This window comes from Malaclemys terrapin, chromosome 7 (genome assembly GCF_027887155.1).
Source record: "Malaclemys terrapin pileata isolate rMalTer1 chromosome 7, rMalTer1.hap1, whole genome shotgun sequence".
In the NCBI taxonomy this organism is placed as follows: Eukaryota; Metazoa; Chordata; order Testudines; family Emydidae; genus Malaclemys; species Malaclemys terrapin.
The window spans coordinates 83,669,713-83,682,869 of NC_071511.1; the positions used below are offsets into that span (position 1 = coordinate 83,669,713).

The following is a 13,157-nucleotide window of genomic DNA, read 5'->3' on the forward strand; positions in this document are numbered from 1 at the left end:
GCAGGCTCCTTCTCCTCCCCTCCCCCGTCACAATCCGCACTGCGCCCCCGGCGGCAGGAGGACCTGCCCCTCTCTGCCCACCCTGGAGCGCAACCAGCGGGGAGTGGCTGCTACTGGCACTGGGCAGAGCTCAACGTAGGTCCCCCATGCTCCAGCCACACAGAATAGCCGCTGCTCGACCGGTGATAACGCCGCAAAATTTGGGTCTAGAGCCAGCCTTGCCCCACACGTGAGACTTCGGAACGGGAAGCAACCCTGAGGCTAATACTCACCCTCCTCTTTCGTAAATAGCCCAAACTACAGAGGGCTCAGCTGCCACCAGCGCCCTACACAAGCTTGCAGCAATGGCCCCAGGGGGGCTTATAACAACCAATACAGAGAAAACGTTAGCCTCTCACTTCTGCACGTATGCATTTCTGACCTAATGCGTGTGATTTTCTTTTGTATTGACAAATAGGGGAAGGGAAGGGATTGTTTCTTTTGTAGTTGTATAGGACCCAGCCTTTGGTCGGTCTGGTTGTATAAATATTTTATAAGACAGCGTTCCCAACCTTAGGTAGATTTTGTTTATGCACCAATGAACTATTCTCCCCTTCCATTTGTCAAAAGTAAGGGAAGGAGAGAAGTCCCAGATTGATGGTTTACTACTACTACTTCTTGGTTCTTGGGATAAATATAAAGGTGCCTTCCACCTATACCATAAATTAGGTGTGATTAATACACACATTTCTGCCACAGGTGCTGTATGTAAAAGAAAATTCTCATGCCTTCCATAAATGAAAGTGTGCCTAAAGAATTGTATGACAAGAGACCTGTTAAGAGACTTGATTGTCATAGCTACACTTACAAACCCTACTCACATACCAGGACCCCATTATTCTAGGCACCATATAACTAGATGAAAGTATTACTAAGTGTAATACAGGGGCCAAGAAATTGATATAGGTAAGTGAGTACAAAGACACAATATTGGTCAGCATGGTAGACCATGATCTCAGTCTCAGTGCACCTATAGTCTAACTGTGCCTAGAAAAAAAAAATGTGACCAATCACCAAAAAGGAGTTTTAAAGAGGAGGTTTGCAAGTGGAAAGTGAGGTAGCATTACAGCTCATTACAATAAGCAGTAAGGGCACCATGGGAGAAAGCACAAAAGGTATTTATTTGAAAATTTAACAAATGGATGACAGAAGCTACCATCATGAGAGAGAGGAAGTGAAAGTTGACATCTGGATAGTGAATGAAACAGGGAATTGAAATGGAAGGCACTGAAAGTGAAGACAAGCAACATGTTTTTTACAAGGGGGAGGAGGAGCCACTAGAGAGATCAAAGAGAGGCATGATATGCTCAAAGCAACTGGCAAGGAGAATAGACTTTGAAGCAGTAGTTTGAATGGATAGGAGGGGGTAAGATTAGACTTGTCAAGGGCAGAGAAAAGTATGTTGCTGTAATTAAGATGAGAGTTGTCCAGGTGGATGGATAGGAAAGGTCATATCTTAGCCATGTTATGCAGAAAGAATAGGCAAGATTTAGACAGCCTGCAATTGAGGACCGAAAGGTCAATAAAGATGACACTCAGCTTACAGGTCTGAGTGACAAGCAAAACAGTGATGCTATCTATAAATGATTGAGAAAGGAGGTAGCAAAGAGGGCCTAGAGGGGGCAGCAGGAGATTAAGTGCTGTTTCAGCAATATTGAACTTAAACACAGCTGGACATCCACAAGATTCTAGAAAGGCTGAGGAGACAAATCTGGAGGGGCGGGGGAGGAGAGCAGTAGAGGTGCTCAGAGAGGGGATTGACATGATCAGAGCAATGAACCAAGATTTTAGCAGCAGCATTTGGAATAGACTTGGGGAAAGCAGGGCTGTAATATTCAAGGCCAGCAAAGAGGTACCCAAAGCAGTCAAGACATGAAATGATGAGGATTGAAGTTTTATCTCTGAGATAGAAAGGAAAAGCTGGAATTTAGATTTTAGGCAAGTATAAACAGCTAGATTTAGAAATAGCCTGAACACACAGATCCAGCCAAAGGGCAAAGTTAAAAATTACTCATTTGAAAATATTAAATGAGTGGGAGGATAGCAGTGACGTCCATGGTGACAGACAGAGAGGGCTTGGGGAGGAAAGATCAAAAGCTCAGCTTCAACCACACTGAGTTTAAGATGACTGGAAATTTATGAAGAGATATCAGGAAGAAATTAGAAAGTACAGATGAGAAGCAATAGAAAAGTGCCTATAGGCCAGCAGTGATACAGTCATGCTGAATGAAACAGCGAGCACTAGCCTTTTTTTGTAAGTGTTAGCCTAAAATAAATTTGGGATCAAACAATGTTCATGTTTATTCACCACTTAAAAACACTATAGTGCTTAAGAAAGTGAGAAACCCCATTTATAAATGGCTCTGTAAAAAGTGTTTGCTTTTCTAGGGCGTTTATCCATTCTGCAGTTTTTACCTGTCATTTGTTCTTATACAAATTTACAAGACACCTGCAAATTTGTATATATTAGAAAGCTGTACCTTAAAATATACCTTCTGTCCTAGAATTTTGTTCTTTTCAGATATTTATGAGCAAGTTTGTCATTTGATTTGACAACAACTTCTCATGATTACTTTATTCATGGAAATGCCAATACCTCAAACTATAGATAGCCACTTGATTGAGTCAGAGGGGTGAGCTAATTAATCACCGGGGGCATGGTACAGAACAGAGAACATTACTGCTTTACTTCAAAATAGGGATTAGACAGAATCTAACTATGGACATTGAGTATCCAAAGGCATTCTTAAAAGGCTTGCTGGGTGTTTGTCAGATCCATGCACCAAGATCCAACACTGCACAGTTGGAAACATTACTAAAAAGAACCCTAAACAAATATAGGTAGAAAAGAGATCATGGAAACATCTTTATTTTTAAAGTAGCTTTTTGTTAGTCTAATCCAAACAACGGCCACATATGTAGCCAAAAACTACAAACTTCATCTTATCTTTCCCCCCCCCCCCCCTTAACTTCCTGCAGCCAGATCCCTATGAAAGAGCAGAGTCAAGGAATGAAAGAAGCAGTTAGAGGAAGAAAAGACGGTTACTCACCGTTGTAACTGTTGTTCTTCGAGATGTGTTGCTCATATCCATTCCATTAGGTGTGCGCGCGCGCCGCGTGCACGATCGTCGGAAGATTTTTACCCTAGCAACACCGGCGGGTCGGCTGTGGAGCCCCCTAGAGTGGCGCCTTCATGGCGCTGAATATATACCCCAGCCGACCCGGCGCCCCCTCAGTTCCTTCTTGCCGGCTACTCCGACAGTGGGGACGGGGGGCGGGTTTGGAATGGATATGAGCAACACATCTCGAAGAAAAACAGTTACAACGGTGAGTAACCATCTTTTCTTCTTCGAGTGCTTGCTCATATCCATTCCATTAGGTGACTCCCAAGCCCAACTTAGGTGGTGGGGTCGGAGTGAGACATTGCTGTGTGCAAAACCGCTGATCCGAAAGCAGCATCGTCTCTGGACTGCTGCACTAGTGCATAGTGAGCTGTAAATGTGTGGACTGATGACCAAACCGCTGCTCTACAAATGTCCTGAATCGGAACTTGTGCCAGGAAAGCCGTCGAGGAAGCCTGGGCCCTCGTGGAGTGAGCGGTGAGGTGCGGTGCTGAGACACCTGCCAGGTCATAGCAAGTCCGGATGCAAGACGTAATCCAGGAGGATAGGCGTTGTGAGGAGACCGGTGAGCCTTTCATTCGGTCGGCCACTGCAACGAAGAGTTGCGTCGTCTTTCTAAAGTGCTTTGTGCGGTCAATATAGAAGGCCAGGGCCCTTCGTACGTCCAGGGAATGCAAACGTTGATCCTGGCGAGTGGCATGTGGTTTGGGATGAAAGACCGGGAGAAAGATGTCCTGGTTGATATGAAAAGGAGAAACCACCTTAGGGAGAAAGGCAGGATGTGGACGAAGCTGCACTTTATCCTTATGGAAAACTGTATAAGGGGGCTCGGATGTAAGCGCCCTGAGTTCAGAAACGCACCTTGCTGAGGTGATGGCTACAAGGAAGGCTGTCTTCCAGGATAGGTACAAAAGAGAACAGGTGGCCAGTGGCTCGAATGGAGGACCTGTGAGCTTGGAGAGAACCAGGTTGAGGTCCCACGTCTGAACGGGCTGACGTTGTTGTGGGTACATCCGGTCTAAGCCCTTGAGGAATCTAACGACCATCGGGTTAGAGAATACCGAGGACGCGAGTTCCCCTGGGTGAAAGGCCGATATAGCGGCCAGGTGAACTCTAATTGAAGATATCGCCAACCCCTGCTGTTTTAGGGAGAGGAGATATTCCAAAATAAGGGGAATGGGTGCCTGCAACGGGGATGTGGCTCGTTGTTCGCACCAACAGGAGAACCGCTTCCATTTGGCCAGGTACGTGGTCCGTGTTGAGGGCTTCCTACTGCTCAGTAGAATCTGTTGTACAGAGTGCGAGCATTGCTGCTCTGCCTGGGTGAACCATGGAGCAGCCACGCCGTGAGGTGGAGTGATTGGAGGTCGGGGTGACGCAACCGGCCGTGGTCCTGAGAGATGAGATCCGGATCCAACGGAAGCGGGATCGGTGTCTGAACCGAGAGCTCCAACAGTGTGGTGTACCAATGTTGTCTTGGCCACGCAGGAGCGATCAGAATTACCTGTGCCTGGTCTCTGCGCAGTTTGAGCAGTACCTTGTGGACCAGAGGAAACGGAGGGAAGGCATAAAACAGGTGGTCTTTCCAGGGAAGCAGAAAGGCGTCCGAGAGGGAGCCCGGAGCTCGACCTTGTAGGGAGCAGAACACGTGGCACTTCCTGTTGTCTCGAGATGCAAACAGGTCTATCTGGGGAAACCCCCACCTCTGGAAGATGGAATGTATAATGTCCGGACGGATAGACCACTCGTGCGTTTGGAAGGACCTGCTGAGTCGGTCCGCTAGAGTGTTCTGGACTCCAGGGAGGAACGATGCCGTGAGATGGATTGAGTGGGCGATGCAGAAGTCCCACAGGCGAATGGCCTCTTGGCATAGAATTGACGAACGTGCTCCTCCTTGCTTGTTGATGTAGAACATGGCCGTGGTGTTGTCGATGAGAACTAACACACAGCGGCCACGTAGGAGATTGAGGAATGCCTGGCACGCCAGGCGTACCGCCATCAGTTCCCGAACATTGATGTGTAGGGCTAACTGGGATGCAGTCCACAGGCCCTGGGTATGGTGTTCGTTGAGATGGGCGCCCCACCCCAGAGATGACGCGTCTGTGACCAGGTGCAGGGAGGGTTGTGGGGCGTGAAATGGCATCCCCTCGCAGACTACAGTGTGATCTAGCCACCAGGTGAGGGAGGCCAGGACCGAGTTCGGGACCGTGACCACCATGTTCAGGCTGTCCCGATGTGGACGGTATATTGATGACACCCAGGTTTGAAGCGGGCGAAGTCGAAGTCTGGCATGCCTGGTTACGTACGTGCAGGAAGCCATGTGACCCAGCAGGGTAAGGCACGACCTCACCGTGGTAGTTGGGAAGGCCTTGAGCCCTTGAATGAGGTTCGTGATGGTGCCAAATCGGTTGTCTGGCAGGATGGCTTGTGCACGTCTGGAGTCTAGAACTGCGCCGATGAATTCTATTCTCTGGGTAGGTTCTAGAGTGGATTTGTCCTTGTTGAGTAGGATGCCCAACTTGTTGAATGTGTGCACTATTCTGTGGACGTGAGCTTGAACTTGCTCCTTGGTGCGACCGCGCACCAGCCAGTCGTCTAGGTACGGGAACACCTGTATCCCTTGCTGACGAAGGTACGCTGCCACGACAGCCATACATTTCGTGAACACCCTTGGGGCCGAGGATAGGCCGAAGGGAAGGACTGTAAATTGGTAGTGCACCGTGTTTACCACGAATCGCAGGAAGCGTCTGTGAGGTGGGTAAATTGAGATGTGAAAGTATGCGTCTTTCATGTCGAGGGCGGCGAACCAGTCTCCAGGATCGAGGGAAGGGATAATGGCCCCCAAAGAGACCATGCGGAACTTCAACTTTACTACGAATTTGTTGAGTCCGCGCAAGTCCAAGATGGGCCGCAGACCTCCTTTGGACTTGGGGATCAGGAAGTAACGGGAATAAAATCCCCTGCCCCTTAAGTCTATCGGAACCTCCTCTATGGCCCCCATGGCCAGGAGCGTAGAAACCTCCTGTATAAGAAGTTGCTCGTGAGAAGGGTCCCTGAAGAGGGACGGGGAAAGGGGGTGGGAGGGGGGGATAGAAGAAAACTGGATAGCGTATCCCCTCTCCACCGTGCGGAGGACCCAACGGTCCGAAGTTATAAGGGACCAAGCACGGTGGAAGTGGGAGAGGCGATCCCGAAAGGAGGGAGCTGGATCCTGGGGGATGACTGGGGCGCCGTCCTCGACCGCACCTTCAAAAGTTCTGTCTAGGACCTGAAGGTGGTCTTGGTGGCCCTTGGTTCTGACCGGGTTGAGGGCCAGCCCATCTTCTCCTACCACCTCGCCCTCGCCTTCTGGCAGGGTCCTGTCTCTGACGAGGTGGAGGGGGGTAAAAACGTTGAGGCTGCGGCCTAAATGGTCTGCGCTGGGGACCCGCAACATGCATCCCCAAGGAGCGCATGATTGTCCTGGAGTCTTTGAGGCTCTGCAATCGAGAGTCCGTCTTCTCCGAGAACAGCCCCTGTCCTTCAAAGGGCAAATCCTGTAGGGTCTGCTGTAATTCAGGGGGCAAACCCGAAACTTGGAGCCAGGAGGTCCTGCGCATAGCGATACCTGCGGCCAGGGTCCTTGCGGCCGAGTCCGCTATGTCCAGGGAGGCCTGTAAGGAGGTCCGAGCCACCTTCTTACCCTCCTCAACCATGGCTCCAAACTCTTCCCTGGACTCTTGGGGAATCAACTCCTTAAACTTCCCCATAGAGTTCCAGGAGTTGAAATTGTAGCGGCTCAGTAGCGCCTGTTGATTCGCCGCTCTAAGTTGTAGCCCTCCGGCTGAGTAAACCTTACGGCCAAACAGATCAAGCCGCTTAGCCTCTTTTGATTTTGGCGCTGCAGCCTGCTGGCCGTGGCGCTCTCGTGCATTCACTGATTCCACCACCAGTGAACACGGTTGGGGGTGTGTGTACAAGTATCCATAGTCCTTAGATGGGACAAAGTATTTCCTTTCCACCCCTCTCGCTGTGGGTGGAATGGAGGCAGGAGTCTGCCATATCGTATCCGCGTTCGTTTGGATCGTGCGGATCAAGGGTAACGCCACCCTCGATGGGGCATCCGATCCAAGGATATTCACGATCGGGTCGTGCACCTCCACTATCTCCTCCGTCTGCAGGTCCATATTACGGGCCATCCTGCGCAGGAGATCCTGGTGAGCCCGAAGATCTATCAGAGGGGGACCCGTGCATGAAGTGCCCGCCACTGCCTCATCCGGAGAGGAGGAGGAGGACGCCTCCGGTGGTAGTGGATCCAAGGGGGGGTCCCGGTCCCCCTGGTCTTGGGTCGGAGCGTCACCTGCACTTGGGTCCACGGTGTCGGGTGGTGTGGACACAGAAGCCTCCACGCCTCCAGGCGGAGGCCGAGAGATGGTGGATTCTGGGGCCCTTCTGACCGAGTGACCCGAGCGAGAGGTCGATGGTAATGAAGCCCCTTGCTCCTGGTGATACGCCCACGGGGTCCAAAACGACCAGTGAGATGGTCCATGAGAGTGGTCCTCTGCCCTCTCCTGCCAATGGCCCAAGTCTCGTTCCTCGGCCTGCCCCTGAGGGGGGTATGCCGATCTCGACAGGTCCTCCGAGGAGCGAGACGCCGATCTTGACGGCCATGGCGGTGCCGCGAAAGATGAAACGATCCCCGTGGTCTGCGGTGCCGCACGGTGCCGATCCGGAGATGATCTATCTCTGTGCGGTGCCGGCGATAGGTGCCGGGACCGCGACCGGTGCCGATGACCTCGTCGGTGCCGGGAGTCAGATCTGGACCTCGACGAGGACCTAGAGTATGCCCGGTGCCGGGAGCGGCCTCTCGACGTCGAGCGTCGAGCGTGGCGGTGCCGAGAACTACGTCTCGACGTTGATCGGTGCCGACGATCATAGCGGTGCCGAGACGTAGACCGGTGCCGCGACGAAGATCTTGGCCGCGAGTACGACCGGTGCCGAGACGATATTCGGTGCCGGGACTGCGAGCGGCGTGGGGACCTGCTTCGGGACCTGGATCGGCGCCGAGGTTCCAGCCCTTGTGATGGAGGGCGCATCAAGGCAGGTTTCCCTCTTGACTGTACCGGGCGAGTCAACGGTACAGTCGGTGCCGGTGGTTGAGGCGGTGCCGGCTCCGTGAGAGCTATCAAGTCTCTCGCCGCCGCGAAGGTCTCTGGAGTCGACGGGAGACACTGTATCACCGCCGGCCTCGGTGGAGACGCTATTTGTACCGGACTCGACGGCCTCGGCGCCGGAGTCGACGGTGCTGGAGGCGCCTGTTTCCGTTGCTCCACCGGCGGACGCGGCTCTACCCCCGGCACTGGGGGAGCCGGCGTCTTCGGCACGGACGTCCCCGTCTTATGGGCTTTTTTATGCCCTGGGGATAATGACCGGCGCCGCGGCACTTGCTGTGTTTGCGGTGCCGACGAGGTCCGGTGCCGGGGAGGCTTGTCTGACGCCACTCGCGTGGTCGTCATAGCCGGTGCCGCCGGGGCACTGCGCACCGAAGTGCTAGGCGTCGGAGTCTGGCCCGTGGAAGGAGTGTCCGGGCTAAGTGCCGCCTCCATTAGGAGTTGCCTGAGCCGAAAGTCCCGCTCCTTCTTGGTTCTTGGTTTGAAGGCCTTACAGATCTTGCATTTGTCTGTTTGGTGGGACTCTCCCAGGCACTTCAAACAGGAATCGTGCGGGTCGCTCGTTGGCATAGGCTTAGCGCAGGAGGCGCACTGCTTGAAGCCGGGAGCGTTGGGCATGAGCCCGGGCCCGCGGCCGGGGGAGAAAGGGGGAGACGACCCCCTTAACCCCCTGAACTACAATAACAACTATAACAACTTTAAAACTATTTAACTATAAACACTAGAACTACAACTATAACTATAACTTTGAATGACTAACTAAGCTAGGGAGAGTGGAGGACAGCTATGCCGCGCTCCACAGTTCCAACGACCGTCAGGGGCGGTAAGAAGGAACTGAGGGGGCGCCGGGTCGGCTGGGGTATATATTCAGCGCCATGAAGGCGCCACTCTAGGGGGCTCCACAGCCGACCCGCCGGTGTTGCTAGGGTAAAAATCTTCCGACGATCGTGCACGCGGCGCGCGCACACCTAATGGAATGGATATGAGCAAGCACTCGAAGAAGAACTGACAGTTTTTAAATGGTCCTTTCCCCCAATGTTCAGCTCCACTTTAGTCAGCTGACAGCTTTTTCACTACTCTAAGAACTCACTTTTATAGAAGACTAAATTAAGAGCTGTCTAACAGTCCTGGTTTCGGCTATAATCCTGGTATCTGATATTGGAAATTTCTGTACCAGTGAATATTACTCTAGGATCAGGGCCTTAGTTTCTATATTAGAAAAGTGAGCTGAATTTAGCACACTTTAGCTGTGTATCTTTATACATTGATGCCACCCAAAACTGGATACTATGATTTTTTAAAAATGAAATCTTAAATTGTTATTCTAACACCAAGACACTTCTGGATTATTAGGTTCTAAATGAATCCCATCTTTTCCTTTCTGTCGGTATATTTTCTACATTTCTATGTATTTCAACTCAGTGCAGTTTTATCTGTAGGTTTTTCTTAGTTTCAGCTAAACTCCACTCTCTGAAGAGGGCACATTTTAACTACTGGAGGAGAGGGAGATGGCTGACTTTCACCCTTATGCCTGATTTTCATGTAGTGTAAGTGAGATTTTACAAACTTTTCATTTAAGTTATCATAAAACTGATTTTGATCATCAATAATAGGGTCAAATCCTCTATTGGTATAAATCAGTGCATGTCAACTTACAACAGCTGAGGATTTGGCTTATAATATTAACTCTCTCAAACTTAAAAACACAGATAAGCAACTACTGACAAGTCAAAACTGAAGGAAAAATTCTGTGGAAAGAGATGTCAAATTGGTCCAGCACGCTTACTGAAGTATTGGAACCAGATATAATTTTACACACGTTTTAAAGCTTTCCCACCTTCAAATATCTGTTTGCTGCCTATCATAGGTGGCAGGTTGCTAAGACTAGGTATGGCTGAGCCCCTTTGAATCTACTTTCTGAGCCTGCCCACCACCCACCCAACTTGGCCAATAAAGCCCGATGGCCAGCAGCTCCAGGGCCAAGAAGGGAGTAAGGCAGCTGTTGCAGGGGAGGAGGAACCACCTGTGTACAGACAGGCACATCAAGTGACCCAGTGGTGCACTCCTTTGAATCTGCGAGCATCAAGCCCCAACAGGCCAGAAAGGGTAGGTAGGCCAAACCTGCACAACAGGAGCTGCCTCTGCAGAGTGAATGGTGGTGGGCTCAGCCCCCTCAAAGGATATTTTCACCAACTGCCTATGTTGCTATTGAAAAAAGAAAAAGAAAAAAACCAGTAACATACGTGAAAAGTTCAGTTACACAGTAAGTCATCGTGTCTAAGCATTTCAACTGAAAATACGGATATTGTTTGATTCACGCAGTGCCATAACTAGCCCAATTGTAACAATTTAGCAAATTTTTATTACATTACAAATATTACAAAAAATTGTGAATTTAAAAAACCAAAGAGTGCCCACATCTAATGTATAAAGTCATGAACAATGCTTTGCACACAACTTTGACATTAAAGAAAAGAAATGTGAAAAAATACCATGAAAGGCATGAGTGTCTTTTTGAAGAGTCAAAAGTTAAAATCTACAAATTAATGTTAGGTTAACAGCATAAACTAAAGCGTTAAGCATGAGGTAGTTCTATTTTAGCTTTCTTATACTGTGTCAAGTAAAGGGAAATTTGCATCATTTAAGGAAACAACCTGGCATGTAAGTTTATTAACAGTAAGCTACAAATCTGTCCCCAACCCAACAACTCCCAAATGAAAGCCATTATTACATTCCTATTACATATGAAATCCTGGCTCCATTAAAGTCAGAGTCTTGCCATTGACTTCAAGGTTGGCCAGGATTTCACCCCATAAGTTTTTAAAAAGCTTTCATGTGCTAAAATAATTTAACTCTTATAGGCAAATAGGTATATCAACATCACATTTCTCAGAACGTATCCAAAAGCTAGTGGAAGATGGAAATAGGTTATCAAGTTGTGTCAGTGTGAGAAGTCTAGAATACAATTATGTATGTAAACATAAAAGAGTGTTATGTTCTTACACATATGATAGACTTTAAAAAGAAAGCAACAGGATGGGTATTGGAAATAGAAAAGGGAACTCTCTCATATTTTCTAAGAGGCACAAAAACATGATCTTAAAGTTTGCAAGAAAGAAGGGAATTTCTATGTAAGAACTACATTTTAAAATCTGCAAAACCAAAATGATCTCAAATGTAGTCACTCAAAGCAGTGTCTATTATTTGTACTGAGTGGCAAGTAAGCAATTTCTTATCCCGCACAAGAAATACATAGATAAATATATATCCAAAGGAAAATGGAATATGAGAGTAGTTATCTAGTACCTCTAGAAGTACAGACTTTTGTGCTACTGATATGGTAGTGTCACGCTGGTAATAAAATTACCTGTTTTCTTTATAAGAATTTGTGCAATATGGTGAGAAGAAACTTTTACAGTTTGAGAAACCAGACTGAAATCAAATCCATTCAGACTACATGCTGCACTCAGCACCCATAGTCTACTAAACCATTTTTTGCATTCAGTTGCACATGTAGAAAATGAACAAGATGACTTTTTTCCTCAAATTCTTCATCTTTACAGTCATAGAAGGTCATAGAACTGATAGACATGTTCATGTGCCCCTGACGGAAGATTGAAAATGTAATAAAAGTTAAGGAAAACAAACTTCAAATACTTGGATAATATTTTGTTCTTGCAAAAGACAGTTTATAAGTGTATGGGTCTGTCTTGTGTCGAAAGTAATTTTTGGGCATATCACAATGCCATCTTCAAACCTTCCCACTTCACGTGCTCTGTTTTAGCAGTTATACGTTTCTCTAATTACTCAGAGAAGGGACAAAGTCTAATGAAAAGACTCAATGAACAAGAGAGATTATGTATATAAAAGGTACCGTTTTTTCAGTTCTAGGAGCCTTATTAATTACTGCACTATCAATACAATTCCTTTTAAATACATGCCCTCTCCCGCCACACGTTTGAAGAAAATAAGAAGTTGACATGCTAACCACATCTAGTGGACTATAAAATGGGAAGATAGAAAAACAGGGTTAAATAGAGGCCTGTTTTTATGTAGCTTTATTTTAAAATGTTAAACAGTGTAGCCTCATTCAGTGTTTCCCAAACAGTATGTCTGGATCACAGGAAGGTTCTAGATGGGGTGCCATGTCCAGGGGCACATTAGCCCATCACTGAGCCTCAGCAAACACTTCTTCCAGCCTTGTGTGCAGGGAAGGGTTGGTAAGCAAATTGGCCCTGCACTCACCCCGAAGCAGCAGCTTCTATCCCATGGGGCTGGGCCAGGCTCCCCACTCTGAGTTTTGCAACCTGGTGCATAGGGTCACACCACCATTCTCTCTGATTTGGCCCAGCCAAATTTTAGAGTAAGTCACCGGTTCTATGCCGGGCAGTTAGAGCGCTTTGCAAGTCACACCCCTTTAGAGACTCTTGTCACATTGTGTAAACAAGCCCTTAAATCAAAGCTGATTTGTAAATTGTGGAAGATACAATTACAAATTTTGGACTCGCTTATTAGCTGGACCCAAAGCATACCCCTTTAATAATGTTTAGTTGGTAACTTTTCCCACTGTAATACAGATTGACCATGTAGTATAGGCCATGATTTGTGCATCTTGAAAAGTCTGAAACATTTGCCCCAAATCTTGCTATAGCTCCGTTACAGATACAACTCCTGACACTAGACACACAAGACCCAACATTCAAGGAAATGGTATTTGAGTAGCCTCCTTTGGCTGCTGGTGTTGATCACAAATCATGAGAGAACACAGAATATGTTTCATGGCAGCAATAGCCAATGGGGAAGACCATACTGAATAACAGAACTTGTAATTCAATAGGCTGTTACA

At 48.2% G+C, this 13,157-nt stretch overlaps 1 protein-coding gene across 1 annotated transcript in view; it reads right to left on the reverse strand.

Annotated features, from left to right (window-relative positions):
- Window positions 1-10,673: 10,673 nt before the first annotated feature.
- The window catches only part of LOC128840419 (solute carrier family 25 member 16-like), a 67,323-nt gene continuing 64,839 nt past the window's right edge, over window positions 10,674-13,157 (reverse strand). The window contains exon 28 of the mRNA XM_054034350.1: window positions 10,674-11,932. Coding sequence (XP_053890325.1) covers window positions 11,875-11,932 — 58 coding nt within the window. The 3' untranslated portion in view covers window positions 10,674-11,874. The remainder of the gene's footprint in view (window positions 11,933-13,157) is intronic.